This window comes from Equus przewalskii, chromosome 8, assembly GCF_037783145.1.
Source record: "Equus przewalskii isolate Varuska chromosome 8, EquPr2, whole genome shotgun sequence".
Taxonomy (NCBI): domain Eukaryota; kingdom Metazoa; phylum Chordata; class Mammalia; order Perissodactyla; family Equidae; genus Equus; species Equus przewalskii.
The window spans coordinates 50998999-51020743 of NC_091838.1; the positions used below are offsets into that span (position 1 = coordinate 50998999).

General features: G+C 40.5%; 1 protein-coding gene across 3 annotated transcripts in view; it reads right to left on the reverse strand.

Annotated features, from left to right (window-relative positions):
- Window positions 1-21745, reverse strand: part of DPYS (dihydropyrimidinase) — a 76393-nt gene that overhangs the window by 46382 nt on the left and 8266 nt on the right. For all 3 annotated transcript variants that reach the window (XM_070630796.1, XM_070630797.1, XM_070630795.1), the window contains exons 2-4: window positions 15945-16103; window positions 11392-11571; window positions 9793-9982 (exon numbers count right to left, since the gene is read on the reverse strand). In XM_070630796.1, coding sequence (XP_070486897.1) covers window positions 9793-9982; window positions 11392-11571; window positions 15945-16103 — 529 coding nt within the window. The remainder of the gene's footprint in view (window positions 1-9792; window positions 9983-11391; window positions 11572-15944; window positions 16104-21745) is intronic.

Here is a 21745-nt window from a genome sequence, read left to right on the forward strand (position 1 = left end):
GAAATTCCTAAGTGCTCTTCCCTCTATTTCACAATGGTTCTAAGACATTTTCAAAGAATTAAACAGCATGCAAGAGTAAAAATGGGAAGGAAAACAAGGAGTCTGGATAATCCATAAGTTGGAGAATCAAACTGGATAATTCAGCATAATTGTGGGTTCTGTTAGATTTGGATCAGAAAAAGTAATGATAGAAATAGCTAACAAAAGTATAGCCCCCTAGGGGCCAGCCTGGTGGCGCAGCAGTTAAGTTTGCACGTTATGCTTCGGCAGCCCCGGGTTGTCAGTTCGGATCCTGGTTGCAGACATGGTACCGTTTGGCAAGCCATGCTGTGGTAGGCATCCCCCATGTAAAGTAGAGGAAGATGAGCACAGATGTTAGCTCAGGGCCAGTCTTCCTCAGCAAAAAGAGGAGGATTGGCAGCAGATGTTAGCTCAGGGCTAATCTTCCTCAAAAAAAAAAAGTATAGCACTCTATATAGTTTGCAAATATTGCTTGAAGGTCATATCTCATTTGACCTGCACGACAACCTTCCTGCTGGTTTGCCAGATCGAACCGACGCTCAATGAGACTAACTAATTTGCCCAAGACACATGGGTAGCAAGTAGTACGCTAGAATTAGAATCTTCGTACTCTGGTATCATATCATACGTATGCACTATGTTACTAGGAAAAGTGTTATTTTTCATTTCTTGGTAAAGATCATGTATTTTTAAATGTTTAAGTCAACCACAAGCTATTTGTGGATGTGGGTGAGCAATTTTCCAGTTTCACTTACTATGCTGAACAGGTTAGTAATGAAAAGTGCTGTCTCCATCCTCGTCTGATACTCTCCTGACTCCATTTGAGACCAGATGGCTTCAGCAACTCTTGGGAGATAGTACATCTTCATCATTAATCTCCTCTCACTGTCTCAGCAAGATTCACATTACACTGTACCCTGTCCACCCATACACGTTCCCTCCTTCTTTCTCCATCCTTTCGCTCAAAACCAAAAAGGACTCTGCACTTATGATGCAATCTCTCATTTAAAAGAGTTTTGCCCTTGGAGAGATTCTAAAGATTTCAAAATAATGAAGCACATCAAACCAATCCAAACTCCCCCAACCAGACATCTAGCTTATTAGATGAAAGTGATAGAGAGGATGTTAAAACCTTGTCCGGATTTGGGAGCAGCAGTTAACCGAGTCACAGGATCTGTTAGAGAAGGGTGAAAGATGCGGACAAGCTGACCCAGGTGCCCGGGAGTGGAACAACTGGCTGCCCAACAGAAAGCCAAACATATTTATAAAAGTAATTTTTCCTAGCTAGAAGGATAGAGTAGAACCTTCCTGGGCTCTGTTTCAATTCAAGATATTACATTTACAAAGGAAGAAGATAACTGAGAAAGAAAATACACAGAAACAGCATAACAGAATAGATTATAAAGATTTAGATTCAAATCTTGATTTTACTACTTTTTAGTTGGTGACCTTGTGCAGGATGAGTCCTTGCTCTTAGTCTCAGTTTTTCTCATCATGAAATGGAATCATAACATCCCTCTAGTGTGGCAATTTTGTGAAGATCAAATAAATTAATGTATGCGGAAGTTCCTAGCATCTTCCTGGGACTCTGGAGTCACTTCGTGTTATGGGCTGAATTGTGTCCCTTGCCAAAATTCAAACATTAAAGTCCTAACCCCTAGTAGCTCAGAATGTGACTGTATCTGGAGACAGGGTCTTCTATAGAGGTAATTAAGTTAAAGTGAGGTCATTGGGGTGGGCCCTGACCCCATATGCCTGGGGTCCTTAGAAGAAGAGGCGATTTGGACACAGATACACACGGAGGGAAGACACAGGGAGAAGCCGGTCATCTACAAACTCAGGAGAGAGGCCTGGAACGCAGCCTTCCTTCGCTGCCCCCGAACGAACAACCCTGAAAACACTTTCATCTCGGATTCCAGACTCCAGAATTGTGAGAAAATAAATTTCTGTTGTTCAAGCCACCTAGTCTGGGGTACTTTGTTACAGCAGCCCCAGCAAACTACTATGGTCCACAAATGTTAGTTTCCTTATGGCTACACCATTCTACTTTAAAAAATGTTTTTGCATGGCCAGTTTTCAACTGCTTTGCAATTAGAAGGTGAAGCTTCTTATTCTAAATTTAAAGGAGAAACGGGGTGTTCAGATGATCACGTACAAGAAAGAAAAAGGAAATCCTGAGACTAAAATCCACCTTGACTCAGCCACACATTAACCCTTTCTTAGGAACAGCACTGATCACCAAGCATCAGGTCATCATACTCATGTAAAGGAGATTTGGTTTACTCTTAGTCAGCACTAACAAGCAGTGGTCAGTGTGACCACATGGGAAAGGAATGGCCACAGGGTGGCCCCTTCTCCTCCTTATTCCCCAAATGCAAGAGGAACATATGGGGCCAGTGTTTAAATAAAATGGAAAATAGGACATCTAAAACCTCTCTGCAAGAGAGGTTTGTATTTTACAGCAATAAACCTGGAACATAGAGCTTTCTCCAATAAGGAAAACCCAAACTCAAACGAAACCAAATCACACAAACAAAAACCCAACCACAATGGAGCCCAGTTCACTGTAAGCTACTTGAGAACCAAAATTATCTTAATCAACTTTGCAACACTACTGTCAAGAGCACAGTGCCTAGCCTCTATTTGGTGTCCAATAACTTGTTTTTTTATGAAAAGTATAAAGAAAACATTTATCAATAAGTTCAAATGAGTCATATTTATACCCTAAAGATAGGAATATGGATATAAAAATAGAGTTGAACTTTATTAGGACAAGTTAAGCTGGAAACTAAAAAAAAAAGCTCTGAAAATTTCAGTCATAATTGGGAAGCAAATTATAACAGATATATACCAACTAGAGCATTAAATAAGTTGCTGAGAGAAATCACCACCATTCTAAGCAAAGTACCAGAAAAATAGTGAATCCATATCCTTGCGTGTGAAAGTTCTACTGGGAGGTGAGGAGGAGAGGTGAGCAATATATGTTTTTAAAAGACTATTAATAATTCCACATGCCAATATGTGGCAAGAGGAAGATGTATAATCAAAGCTACTCAAACCAAAATAAAAAGTGTCACTGAGGCCAACGGCACATCAGGAGACGTAAACTATTTGGACAAAGACTAGACTGTGGTGATTGAAAGAGGTCTGGGCTGGGCAGACTGGAACTTCCACATGAGACACAGTTCCAACTGGTCTGTCCCACTTTACACTTGGGCATGCAGCAAGAGCGGCAGATTCTGCTTCTAAAAGAAAAGGGTAACATCCTACGCACAGTCTTTTGATTCTCTTGCCTCATTTTTGCAAAAGTGGCTTCTCACAGGAAGGATGCAAACTAACCTAGTTCTAGTTACTGAACTTAGATTAACTAAGACTTAAAATAAGCATGAAATTGAAATTCCTTGCAAACTGTCAAAAGCAACTCGGTTTTTAATGGCTTGAACATGAATGTCTTATTCTTTTTCCTGTAACGTGCTTTTTACTTTCTATCGCAGGTGCTGAATACCAAAAGAAAGGATCAGGGTGGGAATTAAGGGAAACCTAAGGATCAAATGAAAGTTGGTGAACTGGACATGCATTCCAGTCACTTCCTTCTCAGTTCACATCTAAACACTAGTGAAGACAGACGAAAGATGAACAACATCCAGGCGGCGTTGAGAATGAAAGAGGAACCAGGGCTGACCAGAGGTTTTGATAGATTTTAGGAAGACAGAAAGCAGATGGGATGGCAACAGCTAATAAAGGAAAGTAGAGAGCACTACACTTGAGCTCGAAGGAGTAGACAGTATCAGAAAAAAATTCCTCCTCAGGTGGAAAGAGCAGTTAAAGTGAGGAAAAGAGGATGCTTTGGGGCAGTTGGCATCCATCCTCACCTCTGCCTGGGGAACAAAGCTTCCTAAGGTGGTGTTGGTGCTACAGGGTCAAGCCTCCCCACCGGAAATTGAAGATTACCAGTGACCATGCCCCACTTACATTCACAAAGCTCACAGCCAGTGCTCTCATGTGGGGCCAGGCCCTGCTCAGGAAACAGACCTGCACAGCAGCAGAGGAAATCCACTCCAGCTCCCCCTCTAATCTCCTGAACTGTCCAGTCATGAATACAGACAGCCTAGGATCACCAGACACTTGAAGAAAAAACAAACACAAAAAGAAGGGCCAAGATGCTAAAAAACCAAAAAATTGACTCAGCAAGAAACAGAGATAATCCAGAAAGAGAAAAGTTGTTAAAAATCTTCATTAGTATTCTCAAAGAGATCAAGAAGATAATGAATCCATTAAAATAAAAAAAATAAGTAACTGTGGAAAAAAATAGCTATCAGAGAGCAAGAAATTTTTCTTGGAAATAAAAATATCACTACCAAAACAAAGCTTTATCAGAAGGGCAGAAGAAGTAAACAAAAACCTTTTCTAAAATGCAGAGCAAAACTTTCAGTTTTTTTTAAGTTGAAAATAGTTAAAGGACATGGAGGATTAATCAAAAGGTCTGACAGGGGGTGTTCCAGGAGAAGGAACAGAGAAAATCAACATAGAGGAAACAATAGGAGAAAAAATTTCAGAATCAAAGATCAGTCTTCAGGTTGAAACAGGCCTCTGTACATGAAGGCATTTACAAGATGTACTGCTAAACATATTCTGAATGAAATTTCTGGACTTCTAAGATGAAGAGGAAAAATAGAAATCTTCCAGACGGTGAAAAAAGTTAATAACAAAGAACAAGAATTTTATTGGCATGTGTCTGTTCATCAGTAACACTGGATGCCAGAAGAGAGTGAAATGGTACCCTTGTAATTCAGAAGGAAATAATTCCAAACCTAGAATTCTATGCCCATTAAAGTTGCCAAAAAAGCTGAAGATAAGGAACCAGAAAATTTACCTTCCAAAACTCTTACTTTAAAAATTACCTGAGAATCTTCAAGATAATTCAAGAAACAGGGAGATAGAGAAACAAGAAACAGTATATCCCACCTAGGATGCTCTGAAAAATCCTAGGATGACATCTCTACAGCAGAAATGGAAAGTAACCATCAAAAATAAAACAGAAAGTCGAAAGATTCTCCTAAAAAGAATCTCTGCAAGAAGAGCTGATCTCATTCAATATGAGCTGATTCCACTCAATAGAAGGTGGGATGAAGAAGCTGGAAAATCTTCATGATATGGTAAAGAAGGTACATGTTTCTTTTCTAAACCTATTTTAAAAAGAGCTAATTGGAAAAATTCCAAGGGAAAAAAGATTTTACAAGACAATAATGGTCTAAATATGTAGTAAAATAAGGCATGCTTTTAATCTTATTGGAGTGTGGGAAAGGAAACCCACTTGACCTTGACACTTGGCAATTGCTGCTCCAAGAGTTAATTGGAATAACGTTAGCTTGTACTCCAAGGTAGTGATAGAAATTTCTCTGAGGTTCTCTTCTCACTAACTGTTTCTACAGAGACTATTTCCACAATCTTACATTTTCACAGTTCTAAATTTTAGACTTAACCTAACAAAACATGGAAGACCTAATCATAGTTCCAGAACCAACTGAAAATGCTGTAATCACCGATCGGGTAAAGATAATAATACAGCTGACAGAAGTCAAGAGGAGGAGAGAGGGTAATGCAGGGAGTCTAAATTCATTTTCAGCCTAATAGAGAATGAAGAGATACCACTAAAAATAATAGCCAAAACACATACACTTAAGTATATTGTGTGAAGTGACTATTATTACTAGCAAAACTCAGGTGAGAGGTAAGATTTACATGAGTTAAATTGCTCATTTTTCATAGTTGAGAGTCAAGTGATACTGTTAAAAATTATGTCACTACCTACAAAATTAGGGTTTAGAATTTTGGAGATAACCACCCAAAAAACTAAAGACAGATATGATTAAAAATCTCTAGTTCCAAGGACTGAGCTGAGGCAGGTAGAGGACATTTACTTTCCATTTAATGCATTCTTGATCATTTCCATTCCCGGCACGTTTTTCTTTCAATAATGATTTAAAAAATAACAAAATGATAATGTTTAAATAAATTTTTTAAATGTAAGGACAAAACCAAAACCAATTAGGTATAAACTTGACATCTGCATTTCCCAATTCTGTAAGCCAATTTCCCCTTGAAGACAGTGTAGAGTAATGGAAAAGACCGGGGCTTTGGGCTCAGCTGGACGTGGGCTTCAATTCCAGGTTCAGGACTTACTAGTAAAGTGATCTTGGGCTTAATTTACCAAACTTCCCCAAGCCTCAATTTCGTCAGTCACAAAACAGTGATACGATTTATCTTGAAGCCTTGGTTATGACAATTTAAAAAGATAATGTATACTAAAATGCATTGATGAGATAGTGCATAATAAAACCCAAAGTGAGATAAGATATATTAAAACATGTGCCCGGCACATATTAAGCCCTGGACAATCTTGTTATAATCACTAACCCTCATGTTGCTCTCTTCTGGGTGTAGAGTTGGTAATTCAACAATAAAATAAAACTTAACAGCATTGTATTTCTAGGCCACTACAATAAAGACAATGAATAATTGGCTATCTTTTGTGCCTCGGGGAGCAGTGACTCTCAAACTTTAATATGCCTGTGAGTCAGCTGGGGTTCTAGTTACAAGCGCACACTCTGATTCAGTGGCTCTGGGATGGGGTCCGTGGGTCTGGATGGGATCCAGGGGTTTGCAGTTCTACGAGCTCTCAGGGGATGTTGAGGCTGCATTCTTGGGATCCCATTCTAAACAGCAAGACCCTCAATGATAGAACTGGCCGGCAAAGGTGTTTAAAGATTGGAAATATTCGTATTATAAATCTGTAAGGCTGAATTGTTTCTTATTTAAACAAGATAAAAATTAACAGATTTGTATTGCTCTTTTATATTCAGAAATTATGTTAGATAATGAATGAGTGCAGATAGAGTAGATGAATCTTCTGTAAAACATTAGCGTGACCCACCAGGTCTTGTCACTCTGTACTCCTCAGGGCCCTGTCCTTGGGGTAGCTGATGTGGTCAGCATGTGAACAGCTGGGCACCGTTCACGACCGGTCCTCCCCTGCTCCTTCCGTTCCTGCTGGGTCACAGGCCGGGGTGGGAAATCTCTTATGCTAATTTATTCCGGAGCTCTGCTGCCTCTTTGACAATTGTGCATTACAGTATTTTCGCAAGTGTCATGACAGTAAGTCTGACTCCATCAGAACATTTGGGTGACATTTTAAATACTCCAAATTTATAATCCCTTTGGAAGGAAAGTTAGCAATATCCAGACAGGATCTATGCATCCACCCTTTGAACCAGCCAGCCCACTTCTAGGACCCTACCCTGAGGATACCCTTTTGTGGTAGGCAGAATAATGGCGCCCCAAAGATGTCCATATCCTAATCCCCTTAACCTGGCACTATGTGACCCTACATGGCAAAAGGGCTTCACAGATGTGATTAAATCAAGGACTTGAGACAGGTGATTATCCTGGATTAATCAGGTGGGCTCAATGTAAGCCCAGGGTTCTTAAAGGAGAAGAGAAAGGTGGAAGAGGAGAGCAGAATACTGCAAAGTTCTCAACTCGCCGTTGCTGGCTTTGAAGATGGAGAATGGGGACATGAGCCAGGGAGTGTGGTTGGTCTCCAGAAGCTGGAAAAGGCAAGGAAAAGGATTCGCACTAGAGCCTCCAGAAAGGAACACAGCCCTGCCGGCACCTTGGTTTTATCCCAGTGAGACCTGTGTCAGCCTCTGACTTCCAGAACTATAAGATAATAAATTTGTGTTGTTTTAAGCCACTAAATTTGCAATAATTTATTACAGCCGCAATTGAAAACAAATACACCTTCCACATATGAAGTAGCATGTGCGTAAGGCCATCACTACTGTTTTATTTGTAACAGCTAAAGATTGGAAACAACCCAAATGTCCATCAGTAGGGGACTAGTTGAGCAAATACAATGGCACACTCTGTAGAAAAGAATGAAGAAACTCTACACCTAATATGAGCCAACCTTTAGGACATATTTTCAAGTAGAAAAAAAGCAAGATACAGAACACTATGTATTTTACCTTTCGTGTAGGAAAGAGAAGTAAGAATATACATATATTCTGTTTTTGTAAAGAGAAACACTATATATATAGGCAAAAAATAAATTAATAAAAATAATTATGTATGGATGTGGAATGCAGGAGCTAGGGAAGGAATAAGACTTCTCTGAGAACACATTTTTTAAACATATAATCTTGACTTCTGGATAACGTAAATGTTTTACATATTCAAAAAAATAAAATAAAGTTTTAAAATAAAAGTAAAATGTCCATACTTAAGTTTAATAGTTTTCTGCCTATGATTTACATTCTAAAACCTCCCCCAGCTTTTTACTTTGCTCCAAATGGAATTTTATCCTCATGCAAAATAAATACCCAAGATCAGGAAACTGTTTCCTGCCAGAACTGTCAAAATCGTAGTTTGCTGGTGGGTTGATTGCTCATTTCTGCTGATTTTGCTTTTCCTTAAATCATATTCTGACATTATGGACCTGATTGACAGGCTGTAGGACATGGTACATGACCAATAAAGCAAGTAATTATAGGACCAATTTCACAGAGTTAGCAACAGCGCCAGCTGGTGGCAAAAACCTAATACTGTAATTTAAAAATTGCAGTAATTTCTTTTTGAAGTGCTGTGCTCTTTTTCATGTTCTGAAATTGATGTTATATGTGGGGGGGAAAGGCAACCAGAAATGATTGGTAAAGACCTTATTAACACCTGTGTGACACTGAGTTTACTCTTAACATAAGATATTTATGGATTACATTTTAAAAATGCATTCAGCTTGCACAAAGTCCATATTGAACTTTCATGCAACAAGAAGCAATTCAGAAAAAATTTATTTTAGTGTCAATTATAGGCATTATAAAACTATTTTCATAGTGTTTATAATCCATATTATGAAAATGCAGCTAGTTTCAGTTTAAACAAACAAACGAACAGCCAGGAAGATTTACAAGACTATTTCCAATTATTCAGGTTCCTAAAAGTGAGACAGTAAAAACTACCAGCAGATCCCAGGTGGGTCTAAAGTCATTGCATTAAATTCACCTTATTTGTTTGTTGTCCTTCCGTTATCAATACTTGCAGATGAATGAAATTATTTCTCTGCCCAATTCTTATCAAAAGTAGAAGCTTTTCTCTTTCTTTTAAGGTGACTATTTACATATTAAATTGAACCAAGTAACTGAGGCAATTAGGCAATTTGGGACAAAAATAACTTTGGTTGTAAAACCTTAAAATAATTGTCATGAAAACACTATCTGGATAACTGCTTCCATTGCACCAACACCCAAGTTGCTATTGGACAAATCAACTCAACTCAAAAGAAATTAGTTGAGCACCTGCCATGTGCCCTGCCCCATCCTGATCCAGGTTCTGGAGGGATAGAGGAGATGCCTAAGACACAAGGAAGCCTTTTTAAAGGAAACTGGAGACTCCACATTTAGCCATCAGATTAAAAAGTGGGCTGCTCGTGGTGTTCAAGAGGGAGACTCTTGGATGCAGGAAATGTCTTGAGGTTCCAAGGACAGTGAAGAAATAACCTGAAGGAGAGAAGCAGTCATGAAGACGAGCAAAAAGGAGGACAAAAATAGACATGCACGATGAACGAAAACAGAAAGGATGCTAACAAGAAGGGAGGGAGAAAAGTTGTGGAAATTCATGTGCAACTTTCTCATAAGCAAAAGCAGAGGGTGCATTACTCTACCTCACTCCTTAGCTAATCCTGAGTTAACAGGGAGGTTAGCGCTCAGGAATTACCATCTCTCCTCGCATCCGCGATCACCTTTGCCGCAGACTTGCTCATCACGTGTACGATGTAGAGAGGGCAGTTCACAGCGCTGGCTATGGTGATGGCTCTCAGCGTGGCCTCTGCCTCCACCGCTTCAGGGCGGCACAGCTCGTGGCCCTCAGGGCCTGTTATCCCCAATGACAACATCTTCTTTGCTCCCTAAAAAGGCAGCAGGAACATATACACAGGCAAGAAAGTTTACTAATGAGAAATGCCATTATTTTATTGTAAAATAAATACACTGCCAGGCTTTCAGATCTGTGTAGACACAGTGTGTGGGGCCAGCCCTGCTGCCTAGTGGTTAAGTTTGGTGTGCTCTGCTTTGGTGGCCTGGGTTTGGTTCCCGGGCACAGACCTACACCATTCATTGGTGGCCACGCTATGGCAGCAACCTACATGCAAAATAGAGGAAGATTGGCAATAGACATTAGCTCAGGTAGCATCTTCCTCAGCAAAATAGATAAATAAATCATTAAATTAAAATAAAAAGCTTTGCCACAGCATGTATATTTGGTAAAAGTGATTTTGATACTCTGATAGTACATGTTAATTTTTCATATGCATATTTCACAATTAAATTATTTTTATTGAAAAAGTGAAAAAGATATGATTAGTTCTAATCCTATTCTTTGAAAAGTGGTGTCCATGTTAAGACATTGGTTCAGAACAAACAAAATATTCTAGTCCCCAATATTAGATCCCTGTTGAAGTGACTCATGGGATTATATTACGTAGTTAGTTCTACTTTTTACCAAATCATAGTCTCCCCAACCCACTGAATGATATTAGACCAGTTATTTGCCCTCTTCAAAATGGTATTTCTTCCTTATAAAAAATGCAAGGAGTCAAGACTCAGTGTGTTCAAATGACCTGCCAGTATCACAGGGCCAGGAAGTGGAAGAGTCAAGTTTAAACCCTGGTCTGTTTGAGATTCCAGCTCATGCTCCCTCCTCATTATCCCCCACCGCCTCCTGGCCACTGAGCCTCAATCTCACTGACTATAATGGGGACTAAGCCTAGGGACAGAAAAAATCAGCTACTAGAAAGGGTAAGAGACAGCTCTTTAAATCTTGCAGCTGGTGTACCCTTTGGGCATTAATAACAGAACTAACATGAGAAATAAATATACAGATCCCTCCAGAGCACATTTTAATACCCAGTTTCTGAAAAGAGTGGGGCTTTCTACAGCTACCTGATACACTGCTTAAGTCATCAGATTCGGCTGATGTCCATACATTGGCATTCTGAGCCAGCAGCCTGAGCTACTAAAAAAAAATGTGCTGGGTACACAAAGAAAAATATTTGTGTTTTTATAATAAAACACGTTTGAGGTCTAATAGCTGGTTTGAAAAAGGGAAATGGTCATTCAAATGCATACACCGTATGGATAAAACTCAGAGCAGGGAATCAAGGAAACCAAGTCAGGTGGTTCCAAGTCACAGAAAATTGCTTTCTAGATTTCTGTTCTTCCAATGCATTAAATGAGTTTACCCACTTGGAGGCAATCATCTTCACCTTAAGTTGTGGCTGTTTCCTCTCTGCAAGAGCTGTGGAATGCAAATGCTTACCTCTGCAATCAGGTCTCCATTTTCCGCATGGACCTGAGCAACTGCTCCAATTTCCTTGCACTGAGAGAAGGCCGTGTACAGCTCCACGTCCTTCAGCATGTACAGATCTTTGTAGGCCATAAACATCTTGAAAGAGTTCACACCTTTATCTCGGGTCAGGATTTTCATTTCTTCTTTAACCTAAAAGCGAAGAACCGCCACACCAAAATGTCACTCTTTAATTTAAGGATAATTTCAGTATTCTCCAAAATGTTGCATTCAGAAAGGAATCAAGTAAAATAAGGACATCAGTTTAGTTCCAGAAAAATGCAATTAAGGTCTTGATTTTTTTCCCCCAGGTTAGACCCCATTTCATCTGATGAATTGTTACTGCTAGGATACTTTTAAATCATGAAGAGTTAATAGTTTTCTCCAAAGTACTTCATTTCTATACTTAGATACAAAATTCTCAGCACCTGTCTCCTGATGTGAAGAAATTATTCTAGGAAATGAAAACAAATTCATTTGGCAGCAACAGAAGCAATCATGTCTCTAGAAGGAATCCAAGCTAAAGTGAGGTAAAGGTTTGGGCTCAAATCTGAAACCCACAGGATGAGTTCTTAGATGTCGGAAGTAGAAGATGTAGCTTGACCCAGTGGCATCTCCTAGTAGGTGAGAGACTGCGGACCAGTGGAAATCCTCAAGAGGCTTCAGGGTTGCCAACTAAAATGTTCTGGTCACCAAATCCAACGTGTGTGTGCGTGACAGGGGGAGAGTCCCCATACCACCAAAGGATTCTCCAGACACCAGCTGTGTATCCTACAATTCAACTCATTTCTGACACCATCTATCCGGATACAGCTTCAGTTTCCACAGGCTAAGGGTTCAGTCCTATCAGACTACACTCCCCACCCCAATGCCCACCACCTCCCCTCTGCCCTTTCAGATGCCAGTTGCAAAACCAGGTAATGACCTGTGCTTCTGACTGAATGCTACAGATTGGAGGTCCCAATGACCCTCTCCTCGGGTTTGATTAATTTGCTAGGGTGGCTCACAGAACTCAGAGACATATTTTACTCACTGGATTACCAGTTTACTATAAAAGGATATAACTAAGGATACAGATGAACATCCAGATGGAAGAGATGCATAGGGCAAGGTATGTGGGAAGGGCATGGAGTTTCCCTGCTCTCTTCACCCTGCCACCTTCCCCAAATCTCCACCCACTTGGAAGCTTTCTGAACCCAATCCTTTCTGGGTTTTGTGGAGGATTCATTACACAGGCATGATTGATTAAGTTATTGGCCATTGGTGACTGACTCAACCTCTAGCCCCTCTTCACTCCCTGGAGGTTGGGGGTGGGACTGAAAGTTCCAATCCTCTAATCATATGGTTGGTTCTATCCTTAGGTGGGATCCAAAAGTCACCTCATTAACATAACAAAAGATACTTTTGTTGCTCTCATCACTTAGGAAATTCCAAGGGTTTTAGGAGCTCTGTGCCAGAAATGTGGACGAAAACCAAACATATATTGCTTATTATAGATTGAAATATCATGCCAATGGTAAAGGACAAGTTAAGATCAAAACTAGCTCAGTAATTGCTCTTGCGGGTCTAATTCTAGTCTCATTAAAGACTAAAAACTTCAAAGGAAAACTCAGAAGATTTGACCATATAAGATTGTTTGAACTTCTGTAAGTTCAAATGAACACACACACACAAATAAAACATATACAAAAATATAACACAAAATTATATAACAACAACAGCAACTATATATATATAGATATATAATAGATAGATAGATAGATAGATAGATAGATAGATAGATAGCAGCGGTTAAGTGCGCCTGTTCCATTTTGGCAGCCCAGGGTTCGCCGGTTTAGATCCCGGGTGTGGACATGGCATGACTTGGCAAGCCATGCTGTGGTAGGCATCCCACATATAAAGTAGAGGAAGATGGGCATGGATGTTAGCTCAGGGCCAGTCTTCCTCAGCAAAAAGAGGAGGATTAGTGGCAAATGTTAGCTCAGGACTAATCTTCCTCAAAAAAAGAAAATAAAGATTATTGCTCTTAGTTGATAAAAGCTCCTTCAACTTGATAAGAAGACACTAACATTCCAGGTGAAGAATCTTACCAACAATTCAAACAATAAACGCAAATGACTAATAAATATGAAAAAATGTTAACCTTCCTACCGATCAAAAAGTGCAAAATGAAACAATGCAATTTTTTTGTACTGAATCAGCAAAAGTTAAAAATGACAATATTACATGTTACTTACTTCCATCACTGCTATTCCCTTACTATCACCTGGCGTGTTACATATTTACTTGTTGATGGCCTGCCCCACCACTAGGATTTCAGCCCCATAAGAGTAGGGGCTTTGTCTGGTTTGTCCACTGCTATGTCCCAGAACTGTGCCTGCTGCACAGTGGCCACATAATGACTATTTGCTGAATGAACGAATGAAAATATAGAGAAAAAGGAATGAAAAATCACCAAAATATTGATAGTGGCCATTGTGGAAATGATGGAATGAGCTCTAAGATATGTTAAGTGACGACAGCAAGGGCAGAACTTGATATGGTAATTTTTTTTTTTTTTGCTTTTCTATAATTTCAAGTTTTCTATCATGGATATATTATTTTTATAGTCCAAAAAAAATGCTTTAAACATTGTTAACATATTCACACAATGGGCTTCCCAAAGGGGATTATGATCTGCATTGTTCAAATGAAATGCCTATTACTGTCTGCATAGAAGAGCCTTTCTGAAGGTGACCTCATGAATCATCCCTGTCACCCTCATTACACTACTCTCAGGCACAGTAGCTTAAGCCTTGCCACTCCAAAGTGTGGTACCCGAACCAGCAGCATCAGCATCACCTGGGAGCTTGCCAGAAATGCAGAGTCTCAGGCCCTGGCCCAGACCTACAGTTATGGGTTGACTTGTGTCCCCCTCTAAATTCATATGTTGAAGTCCTAACCCCCACTACCAAAAGCGACCTTTATTTAGAAATGGGGCATTGCAGAGGTAATTAAGATGAGGGCATTAGGGTAGGCCATAATCCAATATGATTGGTGTTGACAACAAAGAGAAATTTGGACACAAAATGCACACAGGGAGAACGTCATGTGAAGATGGAGGCAGAGATTGAGATGATGCTTCTACAAGCCAAGGAGCACCAAAGACCACCAGCAAACCACCAGAAGCTGGTGAGAGGCATGGAACAGATTCTTCCCCACGGCCCTCAGAAGGAACCAGCCTGCCGAAATTTGATCTTGGACTTCTAGCCTCCAGAACTGTGAGACAATAAATTTCTATTTTAAGCCTCGCAGTTTATGGTTCTTTGTTACAGCAGCCCCAGCAAAATAATACAATTACTGAACATAATCTATATTTTAACACTATTCACCAGGTGACTATTTGCACATTAAAGTGTGAGAAACACTGGTAAGGGAAAACAGCATCACCTTTGCTCTATCTTATAAAATAAGACAGGGAGGAAAAAGGGAAGGCAGGAAGGGAGGGAGAGAAGGATGGAAGGAGGCAGGAAGATGCTAAAAGCACAAAAGAGATCAGACGCACCACTTAGAATGGCATTTTGGAGAAAAATTAACTTCAGCTGTGGACTATAAACCTTGCTGTTGTTTGCTGAACTCTCTGTTGTTTGCTGAACTCTCTGTCAAAGATCAATTATTTGTTTTATATTAACTTGGTGTGTAAAGCCCAATTTTTAGGTGGAAGTGGGGGCGTAAGTTGCATGGTAACTTCAAATAAAGTCACTCTTGTGAACTTTTTCTGGTAAAAAGATTTCTGAATTAAGCTCAATGTAGAAAGACATGTTGATTTAAATCACAAGTAAAAATTTCTTCCAGAGTACACATACACATTTTTATGGGGAGAAATGAACATATATTTTAACATCTCTCGAAACTGTCTTTTCTATCTGAATCATGTTATTATTTCTGCCATGGCCTAAGTACTTAGTGGACACGGAAGGTTATTGGTTAAGCTCTCTTGTGAAATGATCTGACCAGATGTTGACATCAGCAGAGCAGTGTAGGAAGAGCACCAGGTTAAGATACAGCAGGAGAAGATCTTGAAATTGTTCCCAGTGTTCCCCTTCCTTGGTTTCTCTCCAGGTGGGAAACATTTCTAATGCAAGTTCTAATCTGAAGAAAAATACTATTCAAAAGAGTCTGAAGTTGTTGAAGTTGAGAAAAAGGGCCATCAGTACTTTTTAAAATTACATTTAAAGTATTTACAATTCATGAACTAAATATTAGGACAGGCTACTGTGAATGAATATAAAGGATTTCTCCCATTATCTTTATACGATCCTTTTTAAATTTTAGTGTTTAAAATTGATAATACTTCACAAGAGTCAAAGTTCAAAAGGTACAAAAGAAAATGCAACGGAATTGCTTCCCTCCAATTCTGACTTCCAGTCATCCAGGAAGCAACCAACATCACCAGCTTCTTATGTTTTGACATCACCAGTTTCTTGATCTCATGCAGAGCAAGCACTGGGGGACTAATGGAGAAATTGGACCCCCAGGCGCTTCACCTGGTCACTCCACCACGTCACCGCCACGTGAAGGCTGTAGTCGCAGCAGACTTTGGGATCAGCCCAGCTTCGCCAGGTCTCGAAGGCCTCGAGGAGGGAGCCGCCTTTCTGAGGAATGGCAAAATCAATGATCATGGTGGTGCCTCCTGCCAGGGCAGCCTGGAATCACAAGAGGGTTTCAACAGGTCAGCCATCATTTTTCTGGTTAAGCCATTTACCTCCTCGAACAATACGCATTTGCAAGCACTTGGGCAAACTCCATGGGTCCGGGAAATTGCACAAAGATGCTGCCTGTTTAAAAGACCCAGAGGGACGTGAATAGACTTTCCATAAATTAAAGTTTGAAGTACTGAAACTGCTGGAATTGCTTCTGTAAAAAGAATGGCATGTCTGATGAAACGAAAATGGCTTTGACCCAAAGAAAACAGTGAGGACTCGAAGGAAAAGCCAAAATGGAAAAACGGAGAAGAGTAAAAAATTTTTCTTCTTAAAGAAACTGTATTCATGGTTGTAAAATCCCATTTCATTAGAATCAGTCTTGCTGAAGTGTTCCCCAACTACCCTGTGATTGACACATAGTCCTGGGAGAGACATGACTCCCACCTCGCCTTCATTCCCCACAACCGACTGGTGACCCGTTAATCTTTCCTTTATTCCCGTCTGTCCCCCCAACTCCATCCCCACTGCTCTGGTCTTAGTTCAGACTCTTCTGAACTCTCAGCTTGATCTTCATGTCTCCAGTTTTGTTCCCACTCCCTCCAATACACACCCCGCATTACAACTAGAGAGATATTCCAAAGCACAAATGTGACGCCTTGATGCCAAAGCTTAAAACCGAGTGCTTCTCACTGCCTCTGGAAGGAAGCGTAACTTTCACCAGGTGACCTACGAGTCCCTGCGCGCTCTGCCTCAACTCTTACATCCTCCTTGGCACAGTCGGTTACGTTACATTACGGCTAATTTAAAAATTACATCGCTGAATCAAGTGTCTTTGACTAATTATTGAAATCGATTTTATTTAAACTAAGATAACAAGGTGGTTAGCGTGCTTTTAACTGTTGTATTCAAACAATGTAGGTGAAGGAGACAAACGCGGGCAGGAAGGTGCGGCGCGCAGTGGTCCACGGCACCCACCCCAGAGGCTCGCTGGCTCCAGGCACGAACTCAGATTCAGCATTTAGCAGCTGTGGTACTCTGAGCAATTTCTTTCTTTCTCTTTTTTTTAACATGTGAATTTTCAGTTTTCCTGAGCACAAAAATAAAAGAGTGCTTTTATTTTTTTCCCCCAGCTTTATTGAGGTATAATTGACTTATAGTGTGAGTTTAAGGCGTACAACGTGTTGATCTGGTACACTTCTATATTGCAAAATGATTACCACTGTAGCATTAGTTAACACCTCCACCACCTCACATAATTACCATTTCTTTTTTATGGTGAGAACATTTAAGATCTACTCTCTTAGCAGCTTTCAAGTATACAATACAGCATTGTTAACTATACTCGCCATGCCTTACGTTAGATCCCCAGAACTTATTCATCTTCCAACTGGAAGTCTGTACCTTTTGACCAAGATGGCCCCATTTCCCCAACCCCCAGCCCCTGGCAACCACCATTCTACTCTTTGTTTCTCTGAGTTGGGCCTTTTTAGATTTCACGTATAAGTGACATCATACAGTATTTATCTTTCTCTATCTGGCTTATTTCACTTAGCACAATGTCCTCAAGTTCCATCCATGTTGTCACAAAAGGCAGGATTTCCTTCTTTCTCATGGCTGAATAGTATTCCATTATAAATATACACATTTTCTTTACCCATTCATCTGTCCATGGATACTCAGGTTGTTTCCATGATGTCTGGGCTATTGTGAATAATCCTGCAATGAACATGGTAGGGAAGATAGAAATTTCTTAATCTCTGTGTGCCTTTGATTCCTTATCTGTAAAATGAGGCCAATAATTGTACCTAAACCATAGAGTTGTTGGGAGGATGAAATTGAGGTGACGCATATAAAGCACTTCATACAGTGTTTGACTCATGGTAAGTGCTTTACAAGCTTCAGCTCATAAGGTGCCATGAGCCATTGCACCACTGTTTTAGAGTTAGGCATTTTCCCACTTTCGTCCATTGTTTCATCTCACCACCAGAAACACGGTCATGTCACAACACAGAAAGGTGTGGCACCAGCCTCTCTCCCAGGTCCCTCCAACTGCACCCCATCTTTCTCCCCGCACAGCCCCTCAGACACCCCGAGTGCTCCCATGTCCCACGTGTACACCAGCTCTGTTCTACCTCCTGTTTCTTGCTCACTTCAAAAGATTTTTATTTTTCCTTAAGTCACTTGACCCCATTCCAATTCTTTTTGCTCTCAAAAATCTCACTTTCTGTACAGGATCCTGTCCTTTGTCTCTACCTTTAGATAACATCGCTTTATTCATGGCAAAACAATACAGATTTGCATTTCTTAAGGGATTCCTATTGGTGTAACGACAATACTAGAGCAAATTCCTCAGGTGCGGTACTTTTATTTGAACGCACTTTAATCTTCCCACTTTCTTCCTTCCTAAAGTTTCTTCCCAAGTCCACAGACATCCCTGGAGGACGAAGGGCATTTTTCTAATTGAAAGTCCTGTTAAAGTGTTAGAAGAAAGTGCTTTTTTAGTGTCTACTGAACTAGAAAATCAAGCATAAAGAACTATTCTTTCCATTCTTTGCATATTAAAAGTGTAAAACATGCAGGCTGTGGGGAAACTAGACACACTGCTGGTGGAAATATAAATAAAACGGTGCAGCCACTTTGGAAAACAGTTTGGCAGCTCCTCAGAAAGTTAAATGTAGAGTTACCATATGACCCAGCAGCTCCACTCCCAGGTAGAGGAGAAATTAAAACATGTCCACACAAAAACCTGTACAAAAATATTTGGAGCAGCGTTGTTCGTAATAGCCAACAAGTCGTTTGAAATAAATTTCCATCAAACAACTTGCCCAAAGTCTCACAGTGACAAAGGCAGGACTGGGACCAGGTCACTGGGCTTCAGAGCTGGTGCTTTTAGGAACAGCCAACAGCACCAGGAAAGCTCATAGGAGGAAGGGGCCCATGAGGGAGAGCCAGCAGCTCAGCAGAAAGTGGTAAAGGGCAGAATGAAGATGACCGGGGACGGTGCAAAGCGATGGTTCCCAGAGGAGGAAGGCAGGGCAGTGGCTGGTTGGCTGCAGGGGCGATGGGAATCCTCCATGAGCTGATTTTGACGAAGAGGGTGGCAGATGAGGGGACAAAGGAGCAGAGTAGGTCTGGTGTTTAAAGGGAGCGTGAGCTCAGTGTGGAACATCCTGAGTGGGAGGCGCTTGGGCACATGTCCACGCTGTGTATTTGCAGACAGAAAGACAGGCAGACCCGATGCTGAAGAGCAATCGAGGACAGGAGAACGATGTGGCAGTCCCCTTGGAGAGGATGCCAGAGGGGTCTTGAGGTTGGTGGAAATGACCAGGGAGAAAGAAGTGAGACATGAGAACGTGAGCCATAGTAACATGTTCCAGAACATGCCAACACTTAGCATGAAAACAAAACAGTACTGAGCCAAAATGAAACATTTACGGTGGCTGTTTCTGGATAGCACGATTGTACACTGTTTTAATTTTCCTCTCAAATTTTATTTTCAATATTTGCTAAATTTTCTATAACAAAGTGTAACTTTTATAAGAAGAAAAAAACATTTTACATATATATGATACAAACACTTGCATATACTAATCAATTACCTCCACAGACTTTTGGTGGCCTTCTTACTAGACTGAAGAATGGGATGGCAAAAGGGTCATCTTCTAAAATGACAGCAGATTGCAATTCCTGGGTCACAATTTGAAAGCTCCTGAATAAGGATTTATCACAAACGCTCCACCTCCCTAATTCAGCAGGAGCAGGAAAGGGAGAGGAGGGAGCAGCCACTTTTCTTTCTTTCTTCTTCTGTTTCTCCTCCCCACTCTTCCTCTCTCTCCACACTCTCAAGATGGGAACAAATTTAGAGAAACTGTAGTCAATGGGAGAGGACAGCCTGGCCCAGGGTGGGCAAATGGGTGAAAAATAGAATCTGCCTTTTTCTAAACCACTGGGGCATTAGCCACTTGCTGCAGGGATCCTGGTCGCCACCCCAGAGAATGGCCACTGGCTGCCAGGCACCGTCTGTACCCCAGCCTGCTCTGAACCTCTTTCTTTGCCCTGCCTCTTCTGGTCTTCCTAGTTACCCAGGGCCCTTTCGCTCCCTGAAGTTACCTCAAATCCCCAAATATTATTTCAAGACCTGAAATGTTCCCTTCTTTCCACTGGATCCAGGGAGCATGTGCCAGAGCTGCAGATCTGTGATCCCAACTAGAGTGGACCCCCCAAGGTGTGAAGGAGACTTGCTCCTCCGGGGAGGTATTCGCTTCTTGAAAGAGGAGCTTGTTCAAATGCCCAGTCCTGGATTAAGCATCCTATACACATTAGCTCATTTAATTAAGCCTTGCTACAGACCTGAGAGGCAGGAATTTCTTTTCTTATTTTATAGTTGAGAATACTGAGGCTCAGAGATGTCAAATGACTCTCCAAGATCACACAGCTGGTAAATTCTCATTGGTAACAAGGAGGAAGATATATACTTTGAGTAGGAGGTCTTACATTCAGCCTACTCTGGCCCTCATTCTCAGGCAGGCCATTCCTCCTTATCCATCTTCCATTTAATATGATCTCCAGCTTGATTTCCAGCCTGTTGCCCCAGGTCATCAGTGAATCATTACTTGAAGCAATGCATAGGTTGGTAAAATGAAGCAAGCATTTAGGAAACCAAAAGCCATACAAAACACAACAAGCATCATCAAACTCTGAATTGTAAATTCATGAATGAAATGCAGTTTTATTAAGCTCCCTTGACGTTCATCCTTGTGACAATTGCTATTAAAATAATATGCCCCTAAAAGAGTTAACAAGGAAGGCCCCTATAATAGTGTTTCTTCACCTCCACACACCTATTACCCATGGGATAATCAACTGTAACCAGCAAACCAAGTGATGAGAACATCACATGCCTAACCCACCTTAGACATTTTTAGTATTCATTTAATTGCTTTTAACAACAGATGCTTCTAGATTCGCTTTACGAAATGTTCATCAGGATTTACCTAACATTTGAAGAATGAAGGGAGGTTAGGGATGGGAGGGAGAACCAGTAAAAGGTGAAAATTTCTTTCATATTTCTATACGAAATCTAATCGTTTCCTTTGTTTTTACTGCTGACGGACTTCGCTCCACTTTTATTTGTCAGTTAGACAAACAAAATGCATTTACCTTTTCTAATCTTGGCTCATAAATCAATTCTTTCAGCTCCTAATTACTTTGGCTGTTCTCCCTTGAAAACCATTCAATTTATCTAAAAGCCTCTTTTGGGGGCAGGAGAGCATGCGCTGTCTCAGGTGCAAATGTGATAGAACACAAATTGAGATTAAACTCTCACCAACAGTGGGGTCATAATATTACACAACACGTGATTTTATTTAAGAGTTTACCAGATTGTAAATCATTATTGAAAGCATCCCAAGCATTTTCTTCCTTTTTATGGAGTTACTGAATTTTCATTTCTAAGCTCATCCTGGAACAAGTGACTTTGTTTCACTAAAATCAATCACAGGACCTGCTCAACCGAAGTAAAACAAAAAGAAATCCAACAGCACATTTGACCTTAGGGAGAGAAACTCTTGGCTGAAATTTTGGCTTTCTCATAGTCACTAAGACTTATGAAAACAAACTTCATGATTCCAGTCCATGTTCCA